General features: G+C 36.8%; 1 protein-coding gene across 1 annotated transcript in view; it reads right to left on the bottom strand.

Moving 5' to 3' along the window:
- The window catches only part of ctnna1 (catenin (cadherin-associated protein), alpha 1), a 74,112-nt gene that overhangs the window by 24,152 nt on the left and 37,573 nt on the right, over positions 1–12,387 (bottom strand). The window contains exons 10-14 of the mRNA XM_028008298.1: positions 9,822–9,914; positions 8,383–8,539; positions 7,601–7,801; positions 5,641–5,789; positions 1,074–1,184 (exon numbers count right to left, since the gene is read on the bottom strand). Coding sequence (XP_027864099.1) covers positions 1,074–1,184; positions 5,641–5,789; positions 7,601–7,801; positions 8,383–8,539; positions 9,822–9,914 — 711 coding nt within the window. The remainder of the gene's footprint in view (positions 1–1,073; positions 1,185–5,640; positions 5,790–7,600; positions 7,802–8,382; positions 8,540–9,821; positions 9,915–12,387) is intronic.

Below are 12,387 nucleotides of genomic sequence, written 5' to 3'. Positions count from 1 at the left end.
AAAATACGCCACCAAAATAACTATGACTCCCTGAGAGTCTGTAACTATCAAATCGGGCAGTATAAACATAGATTTATGAGCAGCAACAAAAGGACAAATGAGATCCAAATCTGTGGCAGAGCTCCACAAGAGAAGTTTCTGCAAATCTTTTGGTCACATTAGCCACCGTGGTACCAAGCCAACTGTGAACCACCCATTAGCAGTAAGTATGGGGGTGGGGTGTTTGATGGAGCAATAATTTCTAAGACAGACTTAGCATAAAAAGTTTGTTATAAATCATCATACATCCAACCTTTAAAAAAAATAAATAATACTTTTTCAGGTTTTGTAAAAATCTGTGATTTGTTTTCCTTCAGTGTTGTAAGACTTCGAATATAATTCAAATTGGAGTTTATTATTGAACTAAGTAACTGAAACATGACAAACCTGTAGGTAAATATTCAACCAAATTTAAATCCATCTATGTTTTAAACATTTTGTTCCCTCATCTATCAGTAAGGCAGCTTTTAATAAGGAAACTACAGCAATTCTTTCACTTGTGATTAATGTGTTATTAATTAATGTGTAAGGTCAACTTACACTTTAAAAATTGTAAAACCTTGATTTTATATACATGAATTGAAGATTAAAGGATGCAGACATCCTGTACTGCACCTTTAATGCCTCATGAAAATAATGACTTGCAAAAGTATTCATACTCCTTGACCTTGACAGAATTAAAAGCTAAGAAATTAGTTACCTAAAGCTCAGGTAGGATAATCTGTTGACACAACAACTAATTGACAGGATTTTCTAAAAGAAAGTCATCATGGAGGTATTCCCCAAAAGACTAGAAGCTATAACTGCACCAAAAGGGTCTCAGGTGGGATGCCACGTTTAGACTATATATATATATATTTTTTTTTTTTCCCCCTCTTCCATGAAAAATTCACCATTTTGTGTTTGTTACATAAAAATAACATGTATTGAAACTGTGGTTGTAATGTGACAAAAAGTGGCAATTTTCAAGAGATGTGATACTTGAAGGCCCTTCATAAACATCTTAGGCAAGTGAAGAAAACAGTTGGACTTACACGTGCACTCTGGCCGGCAATGAGCTGGTCGTCCTCCGTCTGCACACTGGTCTTGCTGCGGGAATCGAAATCTTCGGTTTCAAAGTCAGAGTCATCCAGCTCTTCTGGAGTCTTTAATGATATAAAGCAGAACATGGTAAGAAACAGCGGTTTGTAATTAAGAGAAGTACATAAAATAACACTGGCACGCTCCAGCATTGTGAGGTCTATTAAATAATAAACCTGTTTATTATCTGTGAAAAATGCCTTGGAGCTGCCAGCCTGGGCAGCATCAGATAAATGTCTCCTTCCCTATAGCCCACCACATACACTGTAAACTCCAAATGAATTTGTAAATCAAGTGTAGTGTGCTGCCTATGCATTTTAGTGGGAAAATGAAGGTAAGACGAAGGCAAGAAACATATTGGAGCAAACACTTTTGAGGCCCATCTGTCGTTGCCATCTGAAGGGAGAAAAAAAAAGAAAGAAAAAGATTTGTGAAGCGTGAATTGAGTTTTTGTGGAATTGTGCTACTTCATTCCTGATCCTTCACCTCGTCTCCTGCCATGAATACAAAACCAGCCAGGAGCAGCATTTTGTTCGTAAATAATATTCAAAAGGAATTTGAGCTCAATAGGTTATGCTTAAGGCAAAACATAACATTGACGAACAAGGGGAAGTATTTGTTGGAGATGTGGCGCGGGGTGAGGGGAGATGATGTGGGCAGATAAGGTGCATTATTGCACTTGTGCCTCTATTTGTGCTTATCCAACTGTCTCAGTCCTCCCTACTGTAATGGATTTGGAGCCCTCGTGTCTAAAAATAGCAAAGAGTCTCTGAACAACCTTATAGCCCTTTATGAAATTGTAGAGATTGTCTTGTTCTCGAGGGAATATGGGTATAGTTTCAGATACAAAGCAGTGGCGACTCTCCGGCATGTCTGAGTCCAGACAATGCTGTTCATCTGGGCACGCATTCCATCCTCAGTGGCCTGCAACGCTGATAAGCTGTGAATGTGGGCGGCTTAGAAATGATAAAGTGTGGCGGGTACTTTACTACAGAGTCACAACAATAACCTGCTGTTGGATTATATTAATAAAGCACGTTGAAATTGATATTTTTCCAGTTAATTTACATTTAACATTAGTCTTCTATTGTAAAATCTCCTAATCACATTTAATAGCAGCCTACGTCTTCACTGCAATGCTCCTTTTCATCTTAAAAATCACCTGTGAGGCATGCAAGACCAGACGCTGTGTAAAGAACAGTCATTAAGAAAAGAAAGAAAGGGATTTCAAATGGCAGTATTGTGACAAAGTCAGAAATCAGGCCAGTGCTGCATCTCTTTGTGCTGTTGTCGATATGAATAACTCAGTTCAACAGAGTTATTTTTCTTCTTGTGACATCGTACTCATAGCCTCGTTGAGCTGTACGGATTTTTATTTTAGGACATAGCCAGTTAAATCACCTTGGGCTGCGATGCGCCGCACAAATCACGAGGTAACGACAACGGCTGCCCTCTGCATCTAGCTGTCAGCAGCTGGCTGACTTCAAGTCAGTTTCATGTCTACAAGGCATATTCTCAGATGTCACTGTAGGTGGGAAGTGGGTTCCATCTGGCTTTCATATATCCAAGGGATGTCCAACAGACTGTCTGTGAACCACTTGGAGGTTAAAAACACATCTATTGCAAAAAAAAAAAAAAAACTACCCACATGCTTGTCTGTTTTGATTTAAGCATGTGAGGGGCTTACAAGAGACTGAGTTTGTGCAAAGTAGTGGGCATACCCTCTAGAGAAGTTTAAGCTGATTTGTAAAATTTCATACATCTTTGTACACCTAAATATGGCTTGTTTTACATGTCCCGGAATGTAAGTCTGCCTTTGCAACTAATGTGTTTCAAGTAAGAACAATCTGTGCTGTACAGTATGTTGCAAATGCATAATTAATTTCAATTTCAGTGACTGCAACATTATCACCGTTTAGAATATTTGTTCAGAATATATTTTGGCTATTATACTTTAAGGATGAGGATTTTGCATTTTTGCATACCAATATTATAACCAGTCTGTTATAATACACTACACTAAACAGAAATATTTACATCTGAAAAGAGAGCACTCAATATGCTGAATTTCTAAGGTGTTCGAAGTACATCCACCAAGAAAATAAGAATTTATCAGAACGGATGTAAAATTTACAATACTATGCTGTTTCTACAATTGTGCAGCTGATGTTAGTAAATATGTTATACTTTAAATCTGAATAAAGGAAGAGTTAAGAATGGGAAAAAAAAGGGAATGGACAAAATAAGTCTGAATGATGTAAGATTATAGAAGAGCGGAAGGATGAACAGATGGACGGACAAAAAGAGAAAATGGATGAATGGTGGACGTGTGGTTGAAAGGCAGAGGAGAAAAGCTGGATGGTTGGTGGAGTAAAATGATGAATGAATGACGAGAAAAGAGGGACAAACAGCAGGGAAAATTAAGAAAATGGTCAACAAATGGAGATAAAGCCTGGACAGAAGGATCCACAGACAGCTTTTAGAGAATGAGATGACTAAATCACTAAATATTCCAAAACCCCATTTTATTTTTCAATGCTTATTCAAACCTGAAAAATCCCTAAATCCCACACTGCTCAAAAACCCTGGAAAGTTAGTGTTAGAAATACTGCATTAAGCAATATTGAAACATTGGAGCTCAGCCTTCCGATGTTCTGGTGAAATCCTGGTTCACTCAGGGGAACTGGAGATTTTAGATAATGGAGGAGGTTCGAGTTGTCTCATCACGCCGTCCCAAGCTGGCAGTTAATGGCAAAATGAATCAGTTGGATAAATTATGAGTTAGCAAGCGTTTCCCCAGTAATCCCTCTGTCAGTTTTAACACACATGCACATTCACACACACCCGCTGATCCTCCATGTAGTGTTTAGCCAAGCCCATAAAGCCAGTGTTAATAGCTTAATCTGGATGACAAGAGAGGAGCTGGGGCTGATAGGAACGGAGTGCGGTTCCCATGCGCTGCAGTACAGCAAAGGAATGCCATCTAAAATGTCCATCTTAAATCAGATGCTCATTATAATGCAAATGCAAATACATAATAGGCCAGCTTTCATTTGCCTTTTGTTCATGTCTGAGCAGCATAATTGATGAAAACCAATAAACTGTTTTAGAGCTTAAATGACAGCAAAGAAAACGCCACGTGGACAAATGAAGCCAATTCAAAAGATCCAAGTGCTGCTGGTTAAGTTCAGCAAAATGCATCCAACCTGCACAACTTGCATCATTTAGTACATAATAAGGTTCTGAATTACAAATAGTCATCATGTAAAACATATAAAATGTGGCAGTCTTAAGTAGTCACACCAGTTCCCCTATAACTATCCATTTCACTTTTTAGGGCTGCATAGAGCTTTGTAGTCAGCTCATTGTCAGTCAGTAAAGTAATGCTTCAATGGCTCCCCACTACCATCTGTCTCAGTTATGGTTCTGCTCGGGCAAAAGCCATTAACCCACACACATCTAAAGGCTGTTGCTAAACCAGATTGCATGCCTGGTCAATTAGGTCACCTCTTTCGTCAGAAAAGTTCATTTCTGGCTTCTGAAAACTGCACACAAAGTTTCTCCTGTAGGGCTAAAAATAGCACAAGGCATTAAACAAACTCCACAAAATACACAAGATCGTGTATTACAGTAAATATTGCGAATAAATCAAGTTATTTTAACTCCTGACAAAAAATGTAAGGTCTTCCGATTAATTCAATTTATTATATGGGAAAAAAATATATAAAATTATACAACCACAACAAAATGAGGAGAAACTTTAATTTGCATTTCTAAGGTTAATAAGCTACAGGGGTTTATTTATACTGATTGATCTGCAATTAAGTTGGTGCCTGCAGCCCTATAAACACACTGAAAAAGGCTGATTAGGAAGACATATTGATGAGACAAAGAGCTGTCAGAAGGAATATATAATCCCCTTTTAAGACTGCAATTTAATAGAGAGACCAAAGGGAAAGACTAAAAAGGAAATGTAAGTAGAGTTAGGAAGTAATGAAGAGAAAAGCAATGTTCAAAAACAGGAAGCAATAGTCGTGACAAAACTAAACTAATACGTAAAACTATAAGCTGGATAAAATAGGATTTAAATAAAGTAAGATCACGTCTAAATCATCACTAGCAATATAAGAGAAGTAACATTATAGCGGGTGTAAAATAAAGTCAGTAATGGATGACAGCATGGTAGTAATATTTACTGATGAATCAATATGTACAGAGCAATAAGATGACATCAAAACCTATATTAGAGAAAGGACCAAGGTTTTGAATCCCTCTTTTTTTAATTTATCATTTTATTTTTCAGCTGGAACATTACATTATTTTCTGTAATAACCTACAAAAGAAATGTGAAAAAAGAAAGCCAGAAATAAAAGTGCTTACTACATATTTCAAGGAACTTTTAAATTTTGAATAAAAGCCAGAGGCATGACAATGTAAGCAAGTCCTTGCATTGGCAGAAAGACGAAAAAGAAAGAAGCAAAAGTAAAAAAAATAAAAATAATAAAAAACTGTGCAACTTACTCTGATCATAAGAACAGCCTTGCGTATGTCGCGGATGCCGTCATAAACCAGACGTGATGCATCAATGAACTCATTCTCATCTACAGGTTGTGAACCTGCACTCAAGGCCTCCACTGCAGACTCTACTTGTTCTGTGAAGCGTGGCATGACTGAGGCAAGGAGGGGAAGGAGGAAAGAAGAATGGACTGTCAATGAACATGTTTTCCACCACCAAAATAACTCTTCGATTGTTCAATTGTTAAAAAAAAAAAAATCAAATATGCTGTATAATCCAGAAGTCTAATAAAAACACAGAACAAAAAAAAACCAATAGGCAGGGATTCACAATGTTTCTTAAATTAGATTTTATCTCAGATCAAAAATCTAACATTATGATGAAAATGTCAACTGACATAAAATCTGAATAACTTGAAGATTTGATAACTATATTTAGAGAGTTAAATTTTTCAGTTTACTGCCCTAGAAGGCTGCATTCAAAATACATGAGACTGCTTAAAGGAAAAGATCTAATCTTGCATTAGGAGTTTTTTCAACAGAAGACTTCACAAAGCTGCCCCAGCAGGCATGCATTTTGCCCCGGTGACAATTTAAAAACTGCTCTTGGGGCCTTTTTTCCTCACAGCGATTTGCTTCAAATTCAGTTTTTAGGATTTAGCTGCTTCTTCATGGCAGGAGCTTGGATGTGAGGATGCAAATGTAGAGGGGGGGTGAGAGCAGCAGCGTCAACAAAGAGGATTTTGTTTTGAGCTTACAAATCACTTACAGCCTGTAGGCTTCAGTATACAGAAGAATCAGATTTTCAGTGTTCTTAACTTTAAAGGAAAATCTTATTAATTTACATTAACTTAGAAGTCTAATGCCAGCAACATTTAATTGCCTCGAAATAAAATGCCAACTTGATGAATTTTGTTGCTGCAACTATTTTTTTTCTTTTTAGTAATGTGCTGATGTAATCCATCTTTAGCTTTCTGCCTGTCGACTGGAAATAGTTATGAAGTGAAATATGGTAATTAAATCATGTTCTCATTTAAATTTAACACTCACATCTATTCAACTGCAATTGTTATTGGATGAATTAATCTCTATAAAGAGAGAAAAACACCCAATACTGAGAAAGCATTTTAAAAATCATGAAAAGTAACCTCAATGTATGCAACTTGAACACAAGGCTCGAGTGTAGTGAGAATAAAAAAACTCAACACCTTGCTTCGGCTTATTTGAAGTCCTCAGAAGAAAATCTGTCTGCATCTTATGACTGTTAATGGGCCCACCCTCAAGGGGGACGAGCCATTTCCAAATCTGACAACCGAAAAATCTTTCTGTCACATTAGCTTGCTAGTGATGGAAGCTAACAGATACATGCTGGCTGACTAATGATATACCACATTATTTGGACAAAATGACTTCTATGATCCAACTTGTGCTAAGTTATTCAATTCTCTCTGACAACTGAATAGCAACTTCTGTACAGATGGTGAGTCACAGGATGAATTACCCAATGTGGGAAGACTGAGCAGTGGGATGACTGGAAAAAATGAATACACTTTCCACATAAGGAAATCTTTGTTTGAAAGTCAGTTCTAGATAGTGTTTAATCTTGCAATACACTGAAATTAAGTGAAAGATAGTCCGATGAAGCTCTGCATCGGAACTGAAAAGCATAGAAAAGATAGCAACTGAAAAAAAAAGTTCAAATTTTTGTGTCATGTATGTCCCTCTTAAAGGGATATTTGACCTTTTCCATCACTTTAACCCTATCTAACTTAGGACGTAAATTTCTTCAAAATTTAAGCAGAAAGTAAACTACAGATCTGTTAAGATCTAATATTTTTTTTGTATTCATTAAGTTAATAAAGAAATTAGTTTAAAAAAAGAAAGAAATAAAAAGCAAAAATAGATAAAATTCTAGTTTGTTACCTTTCTTTAAGACATCAACACATTTCTTATTTTACTGTGATACCTGAGTCAGTGAGCAGCTTGGTAGCCTCCAGAACCTTTTCTGTGTAGACTCCGGGTTCATAGTTGTCCATTTCAGAGGTGACAACATGGACAACCCTGGCAGCCCGGCCTCGAATAGCCCCAGCTGTGCGATCCAAACCATCAACATCCTTCTCTTGAAGGGCAATGACACACTTGTTCACGTCCTCCAGGATGTGGTTCTCTGAGAACATGCAGATATGAGAATATGTTTTATTTCCAATGTTACTACATTGAGAAGATTCAAAAAGATGCATTGATGAGATGAGAAGATAGAAATGAAACATTTTATTGTGAGTTTACAACGGCATAATGACGCTTATTGAAAAGGGTAAAAGACTAATTATTTGACTGCTTATCAATGGGACGCCTGTAAAATGTAAATGTCCACTGTGTAAATTGCTGCCTGTCCTTGGGTGGAGGTGAGTGAAATCACTCTACTTAAGGCTTAATGAGAAGGCTCACAGGGCAAGCCTGACAAACCATTTGTGTGCCCTGACGGCGCAGGATGTCGATGTTGGATGTAGTTCTAATGATGCTTCAGATTCAGCCCAATAAGACCTGGCTCACATTTTCCAGAGAAAACAAAATATTTACACATCTTCTGATGCATTCTTCATTTTGTCCAATTTTGATACAAAATGAGGTGCACATTTTATTTTATTGTAGTAGAATATACACATATATTCTAGTAAAAATCATTTTTTAACCATTCAGAACTGCATTTTTCCCTTTAGTGTCAATATGACAGTAATTATCACTTACCAGACACAGACAGGAAGTCGTCAATCGATGTTATGTCATCAACAGCGTCTGTGAGGACACGAACTTGCTTTTCCCACTGATCCTTGAACACGTCCATATTGTCCTGGGCCACCTTACTGTTGGGCTTGGCAGCAAGGGCTAGTGCTGCATTAATCACCTGTAATCGCCAAATTACAACCATTAAAGCCCAATTACACTATAGCCCTCAGCCACAACATTAGCATACGCTAATTGCACAAAGCCCTCCCCCCGCAATGTTCAGATTCTATCAAGAGGCAAATTCATCCCTCAGAGTGATGAGGGGTTTCAAGGACAGAGGGGACCTGAACTATGAGCAGCAGGTTTTGAAAGATGGGACAGTACATCTGTGGATTTAAGCTCAAAAAGTCCAGTGGCACCAGACTGAGTACAGGTTAAATGTCTCATATGAATAAATAATGAAACAGTGATTAGCATGGCAAGGTGAAAAAACAAAAAAGCCACGTTGCTGAAAAAATAGCTTGTGTTGTTTACAGTAATGTGTTTATGTATTCTATGAGTTTTTAAATATAGCCCATTTTTTTATTTTAACATAATATGTTAAGTTTACAATCTACAGATTTGAGTATTTTTGAAGGACAGAAGCTAATCAAAGGAATGAGAATCTTATGGCATAAAAACAATCAAATTCAGACTCCAGAAGTGGCCCAGTTATTCTGGGATACAATAGATATAAATTATTTTTAGTGAAATGCTAGGGAAGGGAACAGAGTGATGTGCTTTCTTCAGCTTTATGGAGAGTGAAATACTGAAGGACTGCCCCTCTCTCACGTGTTGCGACACTGTCAGCTGCTCACATAGACAGTCATGGGGTAAAAACTTAAGTAGATGCACATATTACTCTTATAAAGGTAACATTTTAGACAAGCTATGAATGGCATGTCTGTAAAACAGCCAACAGCAGATAGCTCAACTAAGCAACCAACTTTGTTAAGCTTGTATTTTACAATGAGCAATAAGTTTGTGCTAAAGTTACTTGAGCTACTACAGAAGTGAGCAAATGGTAATTCCATATTTCAGCTTAAGGCTATAAAATCAAAAACATTCATTGCAACAATTACAACAATTATAACTTGATAATGTAGCAGCAATATGTATTGTTTCAGTTTAATTAAAATATCTAAGATTAAGAAATTTTATTAAATGTTTATACAAAATCGCTTATTTTTAAGCAACGTTATCCTACTGTGAGAACCTCATACATCACACCTATAAAAACCAACGTACCCATCATTTCCATCAAACTGAACACAGAAATGGAAAATCTGATATTTATACTGCCCTCAAAAAAATCCATTTGAAACATGCAATGCAAGTACACCAAGAGAAATGGTGTAAGCTGTAAGAGATGAGCACAATCACTGCATTGGATAAATGATAACTACAAAACACCTCGTTACCTGGGGGCACAGAGCTTCCAGTTGAGAGGCTGCCATGCGGACCAGCTTCACTCCCTCTTCATTGTTGGAAATGGAGCATGCCAGGTTGGCCACCTAAATAGAGAGAACAAATAAATCTATTTTTAAGCAGAAAACAGCCACTGGCATAGAAACGTTATAAAGGAGGGGAAAAAGGAACACAGATGCATATTTAAACTAAAAATTTGTATTTTAGCTTGTTTTATTCTTATTGATCAGAAGTAAAATGGCTCTGCCAAGCAACTAATCCCTGAGGAATACAAGCTCAATGTTGCAGATTAATTCATAAAGCTGCTAAAATGATGCAGTGTGATGACAGAGAGGGCAACTGGAAAAGTAGAACGACAAAAGCTACATTGTTGATTGGATAGATAAGGCCGCTATTTATTTCCCAAAAAACAGTAGTACATTTCACTTAATGCAAATCAAAGTAGTAGCTGATTACTCAAGGATATAGTTATTCTGAGTGACTAAATAAACAGGCAGCCAGATTGCTATCACCCTCCTGGAGAGGCAAACAGTCCACACTTTGAAAAGAACTCAGCAGCAGCATAAGAACTGCAGAGCAAAGCTGAACAAACCTCGTCTCTACCTGTTAACATTTCCACATTCAGAGGAAATCTTCCCATTCTGGACCCACAAATGAAGCTTCCTTTCAATTATATCTAATAAAACTAGCATCCTCTGAAGGAGAACTACATATCTATGCATATTTATTTGAATTTAGGTCAGGGAGTCTAAGATTCCTATTTGTTGGTTGGGGTGTGCTGGCAACAGTGCTGAAACAGAATGCCTGGGATATGAGGAACTGTGCCAAAATGGGATTATCCAATGGACAGAAAATGTGCTGAAACATAATCACTTTCAAATACAAAAAAACCCCCAAACCAAACAAAAAAAAAGAAACAAAAAAACCAAATCATGACATGACTGCACCAAAGCCGGAATTATTTTCAGTCAATTTCCTTGCTCTCATCAGGGTCGCACAATATAGAGAACCAAAAAAAAAAAAAAACCAATCAGGTTTGTGAGAGAAAAACAAAAATCATTTCTTAATCAAAAATGTTTTGATTAGATACAACTTTAAGAAGTGATACAAATCTAAAGCTGTATTAAAATAACCGTGTAACTGAAAGGATGAACAGTATTGTGGCAGGTAGTTATTTAGTACGGTAATCAAATTACCATAAACAATTTCTAATTTTGTGGAAGATAAAATTGTGTGATTTTGGCAGCACCTGAGTGAGCACCTTCTCTGCAGCTAGAGAAGTGGTAAACTGAATTAGATGGTGAAATATCTTCTGTTTCCTCAAAATGTTTCCTCACCTTAAATGTCTTGAGCAATCTTTCTGATGTGAAATGCTTATTCAGCTGCATTGGCGATGTACTGAAACATTGATAGCAACGTACTCTACAGCAACATTGAAAGACATGCAGAGACCACAGGGTGAACCCTCTATCCTCAACTAGAGGTGAAAGAAAAGGGAAAAAAATGGCACTGTACGAGGCATGTATTTATTCTTTATTCTGTCTGAGGCGTGTATTTATATTTTGATAAACTTTTACCAACAGAGCTGCTGGAAAAGACAGGCCAATTCATCTGTCAGGTTATCCAGCACAGCTCTACCTGTGATGTTGCAACAAAACATTTTAAATGTCATAGAAGAGATTACTGAGTCAATGCACTTCATTATCATATGCAAATCATTTTTATTTTTTCAAGTTACAGCAACAGTATTTCTGGTTCCTGAAAGCTTTGTAAGATTTTTTCCAAATGTATTTTAACTAACCAAGTGTACAGGTACAAGTAGAAATTATTTCACCAGAAGTTAAAAAAACTTAACTACGATATAAGCAGAATGCTTTGCCTTTAATGAATCTTAAGCCCAACTGTACAGGCTCAATAGGCATGTTACGACACAGCTTGCATGCTTCCTAATTTGTGAACTACTAAAAGCTTTCAATGTACAAACCTAAAGGAGATATAGGTATTCATTTTTTGTGAATAAAAAAGTACTCACAAAATGTGTGAATACTTTTTTTAGCTGGTAGAAGTGGAGACAGTTTTTTCAGCGTTAGATGAAATGCTACGTTCCCATTTCATATTTCAAATTTCCTTTTCTGACTATATCCGACTCAAAAGGCTTACATACGAACAAACAAGAAATAAGGATTGGGTGAAAATTTTCTTATCAAAAAGCAGAAATTTAGGAATTTATTAACGGGTTTGCAGAGTAAAGCATTTTCCACTTTGAGATATACCACTGCCATGGATCAAGTTCTCGTCCATGGCAACACATTAGATCCTTCTATGTTTATACCTATTTTTTGCTCTTGCACTCATTGGATACAAGCGAATAGATATATACAATAAGGTTTAGTTGAAACTAACCTTCTATGTAACTTAATTGCTTTGTTGTGATGGCCAGAGATCCAGAAAGCTTGGGGCGTAGTAAAATGAATCCATTTTTTTTTTTCCCTTCATTCTCTGAATATGGGTCACTCATAATGTAGCTGTACAATGTGTGAACTAACAAGCCACTTTGCC

Source organism: Xiphophorus couchianus, chromosome 23 (assembly GCF_001444195.1).
Source record: "Xiphophorus couchianus chromosome 23, X_couchianus-1.0, whole genome shotgun sequence".
In the NCBI taxonomy this organism is placed as follows: domain Eukaryota; kingdom Metazoa; phylum Chordata; class Actinopteri; order Cyprinodontiformes; family Poeciliidae; genus Xiphophorus; species Xiphophorus couchianus.
This window is presented reverse-complemented; position numbering and strand designations above follow the sequence as displayed.